The 16,941-nt window shown below is 37.2% G+C and overlaps 1 protein-coding gene across 2 annotated transcripts in view; it reads left to right on the forward strand.

The window, feature by feature from the left end:
* Positions 1 to 16,941, forward strand: part of LOC114642871 (nectin-3-like) — a 513,459-nt gene that overhangs the window by 197,948 nt on the left and 298,570 nt on the right. Inside the window, exon 6 of one of the 2 annotated variants that reach the window (XM_051926987.1) lies at positions 1,840 to 4,827. The exons of the other annotated variant lie outside the window; for it this stretch is intronic. Coding sequence (XP_051782947.1) covers positions 1,840 to 2,432 — 593 coding nt within the window. The 3' untranslated portion in view covers positions 2,433 to 4,827. Of the gene's footprint in view, positions 1 to 1,839; positions 4,828 to 16,941 lie in introns of those variants that run through there. 2 annotated transcript variants of the gene reach the window in all.

The following is a 16,941-nucleotide window of genomic DNA, read 5'->3' on the forward strand; positions in this document are numbered from 1 at the left end:
TTCATGAAATGTTAAACTGTGCATTTCAATAAAAACTGAAAGAACTGAGGTGTTCTAAAACTTTTCACTGGTTGTATGTATGTATGTATTATATATTGGGAATTTACAATAAATTCATGGAATAGCCTACATGTTTGAATGAAGGGGGTATAAATAGTGTACACACAAATTAGTGTACACACAAATTGGAGAAATACATGCCTAAAAACTACCAACAGACAAAGGATTGTTTCTTGCCTTGTATTCTGTGAAACCAATAACTAGTAATTAAGGAACTGGATTTAAACCATATGTTTCCTGGTTGGGTTCTTGCTTCCAAACCAGTATATGGGATTGGGGAGGTGCTTCTGTTAATTGTATTGTTCTGCATATGTACTTGTAAAGAGCCTTGGAATAGTTAGAAAGGCATTATATAAAACAGAAGTTTACTAAAGGTTGTTTTCGATAATCTTGTAATTTTTTGAGTGATCTCAAATTCAGTTTTTTATTATATAGTGCTCTTCACAAAATAAGGCTCTAAGTGTGAAGAAAGATTTTCAGATACAGTATAATGACCCAATAAAGCTAGGAATACATAAACAGGAATGTCAAAAGTCAAAAGACTAGAAGCTGCAGTCCATTCCACTTATTACATATAAATATAAACAAACATAATATAAATCTGCCAACTACAGTTAACAGCATTGCTAAAGGAAATAAACATTTTGTTTTAGAGCAGTCAAACCTCTAATTTTGGTAGCTGAGTTAGGAGTTGTTGTTTTTAGTGGTTCTTTCTCACAGGTCCATAACTGTAGTAACTGAGGTGGGCTAATATCTACTTTTTTGTATGTTAATGCTTGAATTCTGCTTTCACAGTTATGCATTAATAGCTGTTTTAGAGTTATAAAAGAAATTAATCAAAAAATATTTTGGTAATAAAGCTGTTCCGTAACTCAAGTCATTTTTGGTGAGGAAAGGGTAGTAGATTTTAAACTTTAGGTATTTCTGAACTGGCTTATTTCAGTTTAACTAATTATCTGATTCATGGCTACTAAGGAGCATCTCTTCTTTGACATGCATGACAAAGAAGTGCACAAGAGAAGAACATTTGTGTATAAGGTGCAACTTGTTTTAGTATTTCAGTTAACTTTACATTTGGCAGAAGTAAAACTGTCCATGAAAAGAAAATAGCTTGCCAGTTCATTTTAATGGTACCTCCTATAAAGTGATGAAATAAACTGTTAAACACTGGGGACTATATAATATATAATATTAAAAACATCTTTGTATTAAAAAAATACGTTTTGTACCATTGCATTTATTTTATGAAAAATGTTTGGTAACTGAAACTGAAAATGGTTCCAGTATTTTAGTAGTAACCCTCATTTAACTTTTCACAGCTACTTTTTGTCTAAACTGTGTTGTCATTACTTAACAAAATTATCTTTTTCCCCTTTGTTGTCTGCTTGTAGTTAACAATCCATCATCCTTTGTTTAAAATATAGAACAAAATAATTTTAGAATGTAGTTGCTAGTTCATACTGTTTCCTAAAATTGGTGTTTCCACTGAAAAAGAAGCAGTAAGGAAACAGCATCAACTCAGTTTCTAGTGAGCAACAGTTGCTGGTTTCTTATATTTTAACAAAAGAAAAAGCATTGGTTCTATTCTGTGTTTAATTTTCTTTCTCTTGAAAAAGGAAATAGTTGCAAGACCCCTGTAACTGTTGATACTTAGTTAAGTGTGTTTGTGTGTAAATGTTGTCATTACTCTTATCTTGTTGGTTCTTTACTTTAAGGTAGCTTACATTGACACATTGTGCTTTTTTTTCTGTCTGTCCATCCCTCCCCTTTCCCCATTAGATCCTCCTCCTACTACCACACTTTCAACAACGTCACGTCCTTTTGTGGCATCCGATATCACAAGCTTAGCTGCAACCAATCGATCACAGTTCACTTCCCCAACACTGGAGTCTTTGCACAGTGGCAATCTGGGTAGCATCATTGGTGGTGCAGTGGGTGGTGCCTTGTTTCTTATTTTGCTCATCATCGTCCTTGGAATGTGCTACATGAGGAAAAGGAGAACTTTTCGGGGAGACTACTACACCAAACAGTACTTGGGACCATCAGACATGCAAAAGGAGTCGCAATTAGATGTACTACAACCTCATGAGCTTGAGCTTTATAGTGACCCCAGCAAGGGTACCATTAAACAAAAGCCTAATGATATGATTTACCCAGATTACCCAAAAGAAATGAAAAACCACGACTGGGGCACCATAGACAATATGAACAATGGATGTCCAGAAGACTCAATGCCAGTTGAATATTATGAAGATCGAAGACTTCCTATAGGAACAAAATACGTTCAAGATGACTATTATGAAGGCAATGATGGAGACTTTGTATCACACCTGGATGGTTCAGTAATTTCAAGAAGAGAATGGTATGTGTAGGGTTTATTAAAAAAAAAAAAGACTATAATGTACAAAGTAATATTAAATTCTCTAGCTCTGTCTTTACAAAAAAAAAAAAAAAAACGCAAACATGCTTTACACTTTTAGTTCAGCATACTGTATCTACACACTATGTGTTACCTGAATTACAAAAAAAAAAAATCAACTGGTGTTGGTAAAATGTTTTAGCACTAATTGGAAGGGTAAAGAGGATGGTGTTGCACTCTTATGTCTATTTTATTATTGACGTGAAATATGTGTATTCTGTAGAATCATCCTTACTTTTATATGCCTTTATCTGATAACTCGGTGAATCTGTTTTCTTTGAATACCCACTTAAATAATTATGGTAATAGTGGCTCTAAAAAATATTGAAAACCCTTTTTAACTTTCTTCTTTTAGAATGGTTTTTAAGTTCTGACACAAAAGAAATTTTTCACATGGTTTAAATAAGATACGTACTTGACATTAAGTTGATGTAGGTGGCGTAAAATACAGAATGCTGTCAGGAGGCCACAAAGCTTAGTTTATACCTGACACACACATACAGAAAACACACACACATAACAGTATGCATATATACAGTAGGAACCAACCTAATGAAATGTTCATTGTGAAGAAATGTACGTCTGCTGTATTAACAGGTTTTCTTTCATGCTCGTGTTGTGCCTCTCAATTTTTTCCAAACCTCACCATAATTCAATAGTATTAATGCTACCTGTGCACTGAAATCACTGAGTTATAGTGCCTATATACAATAAATGCAAAAGTGAATTTGCATTGGGAACATATTTTGAACATATGTTAAATTCTTCTGTGTTCTAACAACTAATGGTATTGCCCAGTGGGCAAGAATTTATAGAGATGAGGTTAAAGGGAGATTGAGGATCTATACTTTGGTACTGTTTCTTTATTTCCAATTTTTTTTCCATATTGAATTGCATTTTTTTTTTTCCTCCAAAAGTGCAATTGGAAATATCAGAACACAGTTTAAGAAAGGGAAGGTGTTAGGAAAGACTGCTAGTTTGCCAAAATCTAAGTACGTTTTTTGTGGAGCATCTCCAAGTATGATACTGTGTCTGTGAGTCAAAAACTCACAAATGTAAAATGAAACTTTACTGGACTCAGGTCTGTAATCAGTTAATGGTAAGTGAAATTTGGGAAAGAAAGGTCTAAGTATGAGTTAATAGTTTACATATTTTAAACGTATTTGCCATTTTGTCTGGCAAGGTTTGTATCTAGATACTTTATTTGTTATGTGTTAAATCATTTTTGTATGTTTTACTTTTCTTTCCTTTGTGTAAAAGATGAGTTTGTACAACAGCTGTATTTATTCAAATTTAAAACAGTTTGGGCCAGTACCATCTGTATTAGGACTGCATCTGTTCAAACTATTTGTGCTCTAAGTATTGCAATTTAAATCTGAAAGTCCCATAACCAAAGTAGTTTATTGGGACTTTGAGGTTTTATCTTAACAGCAGGTTCATGACATACAAGGCATTTCTCACTCCCTCAAGTCAGCACTTTTGGGTATAATGAGAATATTTGTCCAGATGTTTATTTCTTTAAAAAAAAATAAAATGGGCCACTGATTGGTCACATGAGTTATAGTGGACATCCTTAATTTATGAATTGTTAAAAAAAAGAGTTTGAACAGTTATGGATCTGTAAATCTACATGTGCATATATTACAATATATTTGAATACATATTCTGTACATGGTACTTTTTGTATGTGTATCATATTTAAATGACAGACGACATTTGTTTCAAATGCAGTTGCCCTCTTTTGTTTATTATGTTTTTTTTTCTTTTTTGTTTTTTCCTTTTTTCTTGTTAAGCTGGCAAAAAAAGAGGTAATTTTTATTCCTAAAGTTTAATATTCTCACTCTCAGTGCAAGTAAAATGTTTGTATGTATGTACAGTTATATGTATAATATTAGAAATGCTTTTTTATTTAAATAGTGAACTTTTTGTAATTCTCCAATGAGGTGGGAGTGTGCACTTTCAAGAGAAACTATTTTTATTTTTATTTTTTTTTTTACTTTTTATTTTTAGCTAATAGAAGTTTGAAGAAGACATAGTTAGATTACTGAGCCTTTCTGTAGAAAATTAATGAAATTGCCCTACTAAACTGAATCAAAAGGGATAAAAAAAAATGTAAAAACAAAATAACCAGCAAAGAGTTTTCTTTTTTTACCTCGCTTAAAAACAAAAGAAATGAAGCAATGGTACTTAAGGTTCCTTCAGATTCACAATTTTATTTGCTATCTAAAAGATTGTTTTAGTATGTAAAGATGTGTAAATGATTTGATTTGCTGCATACTTGATCAGCTACTGTGTGAAATGAATGTTTTGATACTTTTTGTTTGAATAAAAGACATTTTTGTCTTTCAGTGGTAGAGTGCATATCCTTTTGCAAAATTCATAATGGCATGTTATTAAAGTGCTATGCAAATAACTTAACACTTGAAATCTGAAAGGGTATTGTTTTTCATTATTTACCAGCTACTTTATTTAAAGTGCAAATTCTAATTTAAATGTGGCTTAACCCAAAGCCACCAAGCATGATTACTTTTTAGGCTTGCATAAAGTCTTTTAATCTGATGTTTTGTGTGTTAAATGGAGACCCATGATTTAAAATAGGTCACCAGTAGCTGTTTGCTTGATGAGAGGAATCAAACTTATTCCACTTGGAATAAATAAATAAATACATATATTTGAAAATAAGAAATTACATGTCATAACTGCAGTTTTGTGATTGTCATTATTAATGGCAAAAAAATGAAATGCACACATTGCAATTCTGAATTGGAGTTTTCATATACTGTTGACTTTATAATACAGTAAATGAGAATACTTTCTGTACTTTGAGTAGTTAGTTGTGGCTATATTACTGTGAATCTAATATATTGTAACTTCCAACCCAAACTATTATGTAATGTCAAATTTAGATTGGTTGCCTGGTGTAATTTGGATCTCATTGTAAATGAGTTGCAGGATAAATTTATTTAAAAACTTTTGAGCTTTATAACCTGCTCTCAGTACAGTCAGTGACTAGGCCAGATTCAAGCTCAGGATTCTGAGACAGTGAAACAGCTACAATATTCATATTGCCACCAATTAATAGCCATAATAAGTGTAAATATAAAGCAATACCAGCCATAAGAAGTTCATTTGGTTCAATGTAGCTGAGAAATTTTTAAATCTAACAAAATATTCTTTACAAGAAAAAACATCCTTTATGTAGTAGGTTATCAGATGTCCTACGTATTATCCAATACATGTACTGCATACTTTTTTGTATCTACAGGGAAATGCTATTAAAGTAAACTGTGAAACATTTCCTGTGTAAAGCCTCCATGTTTCATGCTTGTATTTTAAATAGCGTTAGATTGATGGAAATGGAGGTCATGGTAGACAAGATACTTTCAGTGATAATCCCTGTAATATCAGAGGCTGATCGTGCATCTCCACATACCACAGTATAGTTCAGTGCAGAGAACACATGTTGTCATTTTTGTATTGTTGATAGTCATGGGTGCATTTTTATTCTTTCTCACACAACATGAACAGTTCATACTGCTACTATCAGGGAGATGCTACAAGAGCATAACAGGTAGAACAGCAAAGCTGAATGTCAGTTTTCTCTCTTATGCTATCAGACTTGTAAATAAAACCCATACACTGCCCCTCCCCTCAGCACTGCTGGCTAGCTCGTGTCTAGAGGATGGAAGGCCTTCTTGAGATCTTATACCTGCAGAGGTTACACTGAATCATTTATTTATTTGCATGTGCACTCTTACTTTTTTTTTGTTTTTGTTTTGTTTTTTTTTGCTGGAGGACTCACAAAATAAGATTTTGATTGTATGGGGTACATATGACAAAGCTTACGTTGATACATTTTATTCACAATATATTGTACATACTGTGTGCTACATTCTCTTTGCAACTTCCCACTACCTCGAGCAATAGTAGAGATGAAGTACCACCCACTGCAAGCAATGACAAAAGGTAAGATTTATCAGCTAATTATGTACAAGTCTATCATATGGCTATAGACCAGATCAGGAGTGGGTTGCTATTAGTCCATTTTCACAGACAGAAAAATAAGACTGCCTGTGAAATTGTACCAAGTAAATATGCATTCCTGTTTTGATTACTCCACCCACTTTCAAATTAAACTTTTAAGCATTAAATATTTTTTTATAATCACTCTGTTAATGAGTAATGAGTACAGTGAAAGGTAAGTCATGGTTCCTGTAGAACCAGAGTGGTACTCCCCCTACTTTATTATTTAAATGTAATCCAGCAGTTGGTGATCTTTTACTTCTGAAACTTTTTTACAACTGAGAACTAATTTTGTTAGTTTTTGCATTGCTTATGCTCGGGAGATGACCGGAGTTCTTTTTTTTTTTTTTTTTTCCTTCAAATCTAAATATGACCTTCTTGTTATACTATCATTGTCAGTGCTGTCTTTTAATGAACAAACCTGTGCTAATAAACTAATAATCTAAACCTTAATAATCCACCCATAGTCTGACACAAAAATCTAATATTTAACCAGGTAACACAATAATTGACATACCTTTACAATGTATTGCACCCCTTATTACTAAACCACATTTAATAAACCTTTAGCCACATTCTAAATCGCTGTGTCCTTTTTCCCTTTATGGCTAAGCCATTTATCATCAAACACACAAAAACTCAATTGTTTAGTTTAACTGCATGGACTATTTACATACAGGTATATACATCCCACGTTCCTTAAAAAATCATAAATTCTGTAGATTTAAGTCCAGGAAAACAATTTTAGTGTTTACCCAAAGAACTGAGAGAAATAGAGGTTGGGAGCAAGCACTGATAATGGAATGTCGCCACACCCACCACACGACAAACCACCTCAGGATCTCAAATTTGAACCTGAGCGCAGCCGTGCAACACCTCGGCATCACACTAGTTCAAATGGAATGGAACAGTGTGGGTTTTTTTTTTTTTTTTGGTACAGTGGCTGGAGTACCAATCCTACCACCAACCCCTGAGTTCTCCCTGCAAGTTAGAGGACCTGCTTGCAGGGCTGGATGCAGATTAATGACATACCCAGGATGGAGCAAATGCAGGTTAAGGGTCTTCCTTGAGGGCCCAATGGAATGGCATTTATGGAATTCAAATTGGCAACCTTCTGATTGCCGGCACAGATCCCTAGCCTCAGAGCCACCACTCCGCCATAAGCATAACAGAAAAACATGAAAGCATAAAGGAAAAAAAAAATCCCCTTATTAAACCTAAGCTGCCAAAAAATAAATAGAAAAATAAAATCATTTAAATGGTACTACACATAAATGTTGCAAGCATGGTACTTTCTTACGATTATGGTGTTACTCGGCGACTGACCCTTCGCTCTAATAGAGCATATGGAAACCGCTTGTTCCCAGCAGAAGCAAGCCGATACTTGTTTGTCCTGGCAAGTATTATGTCGGTTGTGATAGTTGGTCAGCTGCAACTCCATTGACAGCAACAACAGACTTCAATGCCTGTGGACAGCGTCACACAGCTCACTGGATTGGCATTCTTGACACAGTCCATCCAACAACCTGCATGTCCACATATGCTCTCCTCACAGTTAACTCGTTGCTGGAATCCACTCTTTGTTAAGTAAACTTCTAGTTAAAGTTTGCCATTGAAATAACCACATTTTTCACAGTAACAGCTTTTTCAGATATAGTTATCTTGTCCACAACTTTATACCTATACCTACAGTTACTTTCTTTTTTCCCACTTTTTTCTTTTCTTCACTCTCATTGGCTACCATCCAGACCAACATAATAACAAATACCAACTTTTACTTTTAAAACATTCTAAATATAATTGGATAACAATTTAACAACATGAATCATAAACTGTTTTAATCCAATTTAATTATATCATGAACATTGTATTACCACCTTATAACTTAAGTTTTAAAGGGCTACACTTACAGTAATATGGTTGTAAATGAACTTATCCCTGGTTGTCAGGATAGCTCAGTTCAAACTTAAGTTAAACTACCTAGCAGTTGGCGATTGATGCTATGCTACACATATCTAAACCATCTTAACTCCACTGTGGTGAAGGGCTGTAAATCTTTCACAATAAACTTTGCTACAGCCCTGAGACATTCTACTGTTTTTTCATTCTCCATTTTTCCTTATCGAGAACAGGATGGACCGGAGTGTCTGAATGCCGGCATTCTACTGACGAAGCTGCAGCTGCTGCTTGACTGAAGCTGTCTGTATATAAATTATATAAATTAAAACTGATGTTCACTTTGTCCTGAGTGAATAACTACAGACTTGCATGTATAATGATAACAAGTATTACTTTGACTTAATGATGTCTAGACAGTTGCATTTTCAGTTTGACTAATTCCAGCAGCATTGGAACTGGGAGGCTGAAACATGCAGCCACTTTCTTGAAGCAGCCAAACATGCTGCACTGCTTCACATTTATATAATGGTGTACTTTTAAGAGTTTGTTTATACTTCACGCTCAGAACGCGCATGCATCATGACTGCCATGTGTTCCCATCGTTCATTTGATATGTCCTCTGAGCACGTCCTCCGAAATTAATGTGACGCGTGTGCGAGTTGCAGTACCAGCAAAAAGTCAGGGGGAGCAGTGTGATAAAAGTTGGAATGTGACGTCAGAGTCTCTGTTTACTGTGTACATGTGACAGAAAGCCGCTTTGAAGATACTAGGGATCGATGTGCCTGCTTCAGTGTTAGATGAATGGTTTGATGTGGTGAAGCAAAATGCCGACATACAAATGCATTTGTGGTGCTTTTATATAGCGTTGCATATTTCACATTGTAATGACACGCCATGCCATCCTCTGAGCAGTCTTTTTTTTTTTTTCTTCACAACAGCAACAGAATGTACAGAGCTGTATTTGAGCCACAGAGAAGAAAAATTAAGGACACAGTGAAAAGGTCTATTTTGTGATTTAAGTGGAAATTACGGCTTTAATCTCAAAATGTCCACTTTAATCTCGTAGTTTACTTTATCGGTAAAGTAGACCGTCGTAAACATCTTAAAACCGACCCAGTTGTTAATCGCTACATACTTCTGGGGCTTCCTCCTGACCTGACAGCAGCGGCAACAGCAATAGATCACCACACAGCACACATTAAATTTATGATATTCCAACTCTCTGCACATTTAGAATCTTTAGATTTATACTTGATATCACTTTCATGATGAAATGCATTAAAGTATGGATGTTATATTTTAGATAAATTGTTAATTTCGTTTAAATAATGAATACTGTTAATAATTACACATATGGGGGAGGCACGGTGGCAGAGTGGTAGCGCTGCTGTCTCCCAGGAAATCATGTCCCTGGTGTTCCCTGCCTGGAGTTTACATGTTTTCCTGCTGGGTTTCCACAGTGTGCTCCAGTTTCCTTCCAAAGATATATGCAGATTTTGGTATTTGGTGATGCTAAAATGACGCGTGTGTGTGTTTGTATTTACCTTGTGATGAGCTGATGCCTCGTGCCTAATGCTAGCTGGAATGGGCGCATCCCTGGATTGATGGATTTAATTATTAAACATCCTTTTCATAGACTATGGGGCTCCACCCCCTGCTCGCTTTGCTCGCCCACACCCAGGTTTGGTTTACCGGATAAACAATTTAAAGAGATTACTTTCATGGGGTTTGTTACATATGCATTATTTTCACTTTTACTTTAAAACTTTTATAAAAACAATATTTGTCCTTTATTTCCTGCCCCGGGTGTGGTTAAATCTCTTTCTCGTGGGACGTATAACGCTGCTCGCGTTGTGAAGGGTGGGGGTGGGGGGGGCTGGGGGGGGGGGGGGGGATGAAACATGCTAGAGAGATGCGGTTGGTTCAGCTGCTTTCTTGCTGTTGGCGAGCTGCATGTTCTGCTTTGTCACGCTTTGAATCGATCATTTAAAAGCATGTACAGCAGCTGTCCTTTTGCCACTTCACGTCTCTGCCGATAGCGTTGTGAATGGTTGGTGGGGTGGGGTTGCTGAACACACGCTAAGGAGATGCACTCAGATCATCTGCTGGCGAGGTGCGTGTTCTGCTTGTCGTTGTTTTAAGAGCTGGAAGCACATGAAGTGTGTCTGCCAAAAGCATTCCAACAACTGGTAGGTTAGATGTCCGTGAACTTGTTATAAATTATTTGTAAGTAGGGCGTGATGTGCAAAAGTCACCGTCTCACGGGTTTTGCTTTCTAAGGTTGTAATATCTAGTCTTGCGTGTCATCGAAGTGTCTATCCAAGATTATCAGGTCTTGATCATTTTGCTCAAGCCCCCCGGAGGTGCGCTATGCTCCTGCCACTTCACATCTTTCCCGCTCGCGTTGTGAAGGGGGGGAGCTGAACGCATGCTAAGGAGATGCAAGCGGATCAGCTACTGGGTTTGTGCTGCTTCTGCCGGGGTGCGTGTTCTGCTTGTCGCACTGCGCGTTGATCATTTAAAAGCCTGTACAGCAGCTGTCCTTCTGTCTTGCGTGACGTTAAAGTGTGTCTCGCGTGACGTCAGATTGTCTTCCGAGAAGATCATGTCTCGTCTCCCTGCCAAGATTTTTTTTTTTTATATCTATACTAATAAAAGGCAAAGCCCTCACTGACTGACTGACTCACTCATCACTAATTCTCCAACTTCCTGTGTAGGTGGAAGGCTGAAATTTGGCAGGCTCATTCCTTACAGCTTACTTACAAAAGTTAGGCAGGTTTCATTTCGAAATTCTACGTGTAACGGGCATAACAGGAACCTCTTTTTTGTCCATCTACTGAAATGGAGAGCAGCTCCATGGACGTGGGAGGCGGATTTGCATAACGCGTCATCACGCCTCCCACGTAATCACGTGAACTGACTGTGAACGCAGTTAAGTGCAGCTACTGCGGAAACCAAGCACAGTGAAAACCGTAAGTTTAAATTAAGTTTATAGAAACACTCCCGCCGTTTGCAATACCATATTCGCGAGATACAAGTTTAATGAGAGCAGGCAGTCAGCTAAAGAAGGGAATGAATAAATAACTATAATCGTAATAAACGAACAAAAAAATTTAAAAGCAGCACGTGAACTGACTGTGAACGCAGTTAAGTGCAGCTACTGCGGAAACCAAGCACAGTGAAAACCATAAGTTTAAATTAAGTTTATAGAAACACTCCCGCCGTTTGCAATACCATATTCGCGAGATACAAGTTTAATGAGAGCAGGAAGTCAGCTAAAGAAGGGAATGAATAAATAACTATAATCGTAATAAACGAACAAAAAAATATAAAAGCAGTACTTCGCCGCTACGATGCGCAGGGATATAAATTAAGTTTATAGAAACGCTCCCGTAGGTAACCACCCATACAATCAGATTGGGATTCATACTACGAATGTCTGCAATGTAATTGCCCCGATCTACATGCTGTCAAATGAATGAACCACACGCCGTGACACAACGTTAGGTGCTTTGCCTCTAGCGCTGACGTCCGAGGTTCGATTCTCGTAAGGGAGTGCAGTGAGTGTGTACGCCAGATGAGCCCACAATTACGGCGAAACACGTGTCGCGTACTAGATGACTTTGTAACAGAGTTAAAATTGCTGGAGCGAGAAACTTTTAACTGCCGGGTCATGTTGCGTATTCTCGGGTAGGTACACCAAAAAATGTATACATTTATGCATGTAATGGGCAAACAAAAAATGTACTATAGCCGAAAGCACTGCAGTAGTACTCAATGTATCTTTACTTCTTAAATGTTAACGTTTTACTGTTTAATAATTTATACGCTTTTTATATGTTGTTCAAATTCTTTTATCAAAATACCAGTAACAGCGCACTGCACGATAACGTGGAGTGAATACACTTGACATAAGCATTCATGTTATTTATCCTCTTTCTCTGTACATTTACCGTTCGTTTGCTCAGAGGTTAATGCACTTGATGCTTACTGAGCAGCTCTTCACCCTAGCGTCCCGCTGCTTCTCATCTTTCGTCGGCATCTTTTCACGTTAAAACTGATTAAGTTACTTTTTGTATTGCGATAAATTAGTATGTTTTCTTTAATTTTTCAGTTAAGCTGGCACTTAAGTCTTCACTCTGCCTCAACAATGATTAGCGAAGGTGGTAGGGAATGAAAACTGCACCCATAGGCATCCGCCCACGGCCGCCCTGGTGCGTGCAGCTGTGAGTTAATTCTACAATAAAATAAAATAAAGATAAAAAGACTAATAAAATCATCACCCCAGAAGAGGATAGTAGACGTGACGTAGTTTATGTGTACCAAATTCAAGTCAATAGGTGAAACGGTTTGCGAGCTACAGGTGATTTAAAATCCTGGACAGACAAACGAATAGCCACGGTAGCGTATTATACAAGAAGATTTTACTGTTTAATAATTTATATTTATATACAATGTGCTTCTTATATATTACTTCATATTCTCATATGATAATGATGTTAATGTTGTTTATATTGATTTCTATGTTATTGTAAGTGCTCTTTTCCAACTTGTTTTGGACAGCTTGAAGACTTCTTCTCGGTCTTGGAAGGTTTCCCCCCTCATGGGCCCTTAATTTTGAGGAAAAGTCAAAAGTCACAAGTTGCTAGATCTGAGGAATAAGGTGGGGCCTCAACAAGGTTGATTTCAGAGGCTCCAATGAAGAAGATGGTCTTAGTGTTTGAGTGTGTTAGTGTGTCATTGTGGTGGACAAAGAATGACTTCATCATCTGCAGTGGGCGATTGCAATAAACTCTGCAGAGATTTACGAAAACTACTTTTAGGTACTACTCAATACAGACCTTGGACATCACTGTCTGTCCTTCATCGGATTGGATGGCTGCCACAATTCTGTCCATGGAGAAGAAAATCCCAAACATCAACTTGATATGAGATTTGAGATGCCATGCTTTCACTGGTGGTGCCTGTCCTTTTCTGGACCAAACTATAGCTTGTTGCTTGGTTTCCAGGTCCATTTTGTAAAATCAAATGGCCTGTTTGGAATCAAGTGAACCACTTGTTGTTGATGCAGTGGAGAGCTGGTACATCATCACCGAAGTCATTTTTCCAAAACATTATCGAACAGTTAATCCACATTAAAAATCAGAGCATGATGACACCATTCTTCTGACCATGAATCACCACCCACCACTTACACATTTTCTCTTCTCCATGACTTTCCCTGAGAATAAAATGTTTTAAACGGTTCATTGAAACATTGAAGTACATGCCATAAGAGAGAATACTATCTGGCAACAGGAAAGCACATTTTAAACACACTTTTGGATCTCCTCTCATATTAGCTGGTTATGAGTGTGTAATGCCATGCAAGTGTATCTGTGGCTTTCCTTGTGTTTAAACAGACAAATACAGAAAAATAAGCAGATGAAAAATAATTTATAAGTAGTAGTCAGAGGAGCTATGTTGAGAGCCTTTCTTGTACTGTTTAATATAATCAGTCCATGGAAAAAACTGATTCAAATATCAAAGAATGTATGGCATTACAAAGCCTTTAGAAACTCCTTTTTTATTTCGACATGATGTGCTTCATATTTGTTTCACATACAGGTTTAGTTGTTTCATAAGGTTTACAGTTTTCCTTCAATGTGTTTTTTAAAGTATTACTATCAAATAATTTTGAGGTAATAGTAAATGGTTCATAGTTTAGCACTGCTGCTTCACAACCCATAGAGACTGGTTTCAAATCTGAGCTCTGCCAGTTTGTGTATGAAGTTTGCACATCCTCACCATACATGTTTAGGTTCTTCTGTGCACTTTTTTTTTTTTTTTTTCTCCTCATATCCCAAAGACGTGAAAATAATTCACTGAATTGCTCATTGACCCTGAGCGGCAGTGTCTGCGAGTGGTAATGTGCCCAGTAGTGGACTGGTATCTTGTCTAACACCTGTTATGCACAAGACTACTGATGTAGCAGTGTTTCCTACCCTCAACCCATTGATTTGTAAAAGAATGGAAGTGCAAGTATTGTCTAGATGCTTCATATTTCTAATTCTTAACTATGTCTCAGACTGTGGTAATCCACCTACCAGGTATTACCACTTTAAAGAAAAAAGTCCTAAGAATAGAGCAAAAACGACTTGCACAGAGAGAGGAAAAAAAAGATAAGCACTTGCTTTTCTTGCAGTCATTTAAGTGCAGGGTGTGCTTTGGCAGGTTCACACAGTGGGATGCCAGTGATAGGTCTGGCACACCTCCAGTTCAGGTTTGCTGGAGGACGCTGCACGCCCCAATCAATCAAGCCGAGCGTCTCCATAACCACCTGCCATGGATAAAGTAAAAAGTGAGTAGCGTTTAGTTATGGCATGCATGCATTAGTTTGAGAAAGGGATCCCAAGATAAAGTCCCAAGAGAGTTACAAGAAAAGTAACTTTTGGCGAGGACGTCTGCTTCTCCGTGGAATCATATAGTGGTGAGCTCATGCTCGCATGAACCTGAGGCCGGCAGCCTATTTGATACACGCCTTGCAGAGGTTGAGCGTAGCACCTACGCAGAACGCACCGGCACCCACCGCGATTGGTGAAAGGGTGGCATGATGCTGGATTAGCAGTAAGTTATGTGCCCCGATATAAAAGGCACTTCCTACCTTTAGAAGTCATCTTGGGACTCAGTCGGTTGGTTGGTATTGCGATTTCTGTCAGTATACCAAAAAGTGGCTTGTTCCTTAATTGTATATATTTGTCTAGGAGTATAGATATCTCCTAGTTACTGTATTGTATTGGTGGAGGTATTTATATAGATTTGCAACTGTTAAGGTGTGAGTTAAATCTGACATTGACTGCAAGGTTTAGGATTCAAGCAAAACATACCAGCTATTAGCCTATTATAAGTAACAAACCAGCAATTCAAGCAAAGTTGAATTTGCAATGAAAATTAGAGCTTCATTTTGAAAATAAATCAATCCAGAATAATTCCATTTTGTGTCCAGTGAAATTCATGCCACTGACCCAGGTTGAAAGCTGTTTAGTATATTTAACAACCCTTTTTCCTCCTGTATTTTCATTTCATCTACAGCCTTGTAGCATTGCCAAAGCAGGGGATTTCTGTTCCCATTAGGCCGCAGTGTGCTGGAGCTGATGGGAGGGTATCTTGTTCAGCACGCAAAAAAACGCGCACACACGAATAGCAACATACGCAAAAGTGGGATCTTATGTAAGGTCACAGGTAAAGTGTCGTCTTCTCATCAAATTTTAGTTTGCATGTCATTGCAACGTTGGTTTAGACTTTGTGTCTATGAATACATCTTTTGTCTCATTGTAAGTTGTGATTAGCCATGTTGAATTTCCAAAAGACACTTTTCCACCATTTATTTCAATTTAAACCATTTTTTGGGAATTACACAGTGTTGCCATAACCTTAAGGAGCAATGTTCCTTTCTTTCCACCCTACCCTCAAATAAAAAAAATAAATACATAAAATATTTTAGTTAGTTTTTCAGTTACAAAATCACACCTGAAAGTAATTTTAGCATGACATTTGGGAAACCTTATGGGAAAGGAAACTGCTTTTTGTGCTCAGCACTATCTATAATATTTTTGTGATGTTTAATTTTACATAACCGTCGTTAAATGGTTTAGATCGCTGAACAAGAACCGTAGCAACATGGTTGTCAAGTGTGCAAATAGGAATTTCATTGTATTGTGAAGATACGAATAAATCTAAATTGAACCAAAGGCACCACTTTTTTCTTTTTTTATTAAAGCATTATCTTACATTTGGGGAAGTACAGGAGAGTATACAGAGGAAGAGGATGGCAAAGAAGTGGGATAGTCAGAGATGCAGAAAGTAGACAAGAGTACAAGGAGATAAGATGCAAGTTGAAGAGAGAGGTGGCGAAGGCTAAAGAAAAGGCATATGATGAGTTGTATGAGAGGTTGGACACTAAGGAGGGAGAAAAGGACCTGTACTGATTGGCTAGACCAGGAGTGGGCAAACCTTTTGGCTCAGGAGCCACATTGACTTTTAAAATTTGACAGACGGGCCAGGCCAGCACTAGATGGATACATATGAAACAAAAAAAAGGCATTACAGTGCTAATATTTACATTCACTTTTAGTGGGAACAGTGTTGTTGATCACCCTTTTTTGCCAGTGCATCGAAGTCTGGTGTTAGTTTTGTTGTGGCAATTCTCAGAACAGATCTGAGGTCTTCATCACTCAGCTGGGATCTGTGGGGTGCTTTGTTGGTGTTCATCACACTAAAAGTCTGTTCACACACATGTAGAGCCAAACAACACCAGCATCCTCTGTGCCATCATCTTCTCCCCGCATTTTCCCCTTTAGGGATTCCATGGCCAAAAACTCCTCCGTTATCTCTCAATTGTCATTAATCCCTGAGCGTTGTCCTTTGTCATTACTTTCGTCCAGTGCCAAGGAATATAATGTCAATGACTCTGCTTTTTTGTTTAACTTGCTAGCTAAGTCTTTGTCAATTAGCTCAACACGGCGAGTCACTGTCCTGTGTGATAAGCTAATTTTTTCAAG

This window comes from Erpetoichthys calabaricus, chromosome 4 (genome assembly GCF_900747795.2).
Source record: "Erpetoichthys calabaricus chromosome 4, fErpCal1.3, whole genome shotgun sequence".
Lineage (NCBI taxonomy): Eukaryota > Metazoa > Chordata > Cladistia > Polypteriformes > Polypteridae > Erpetoichthys > Erpetoichthys calabaricus.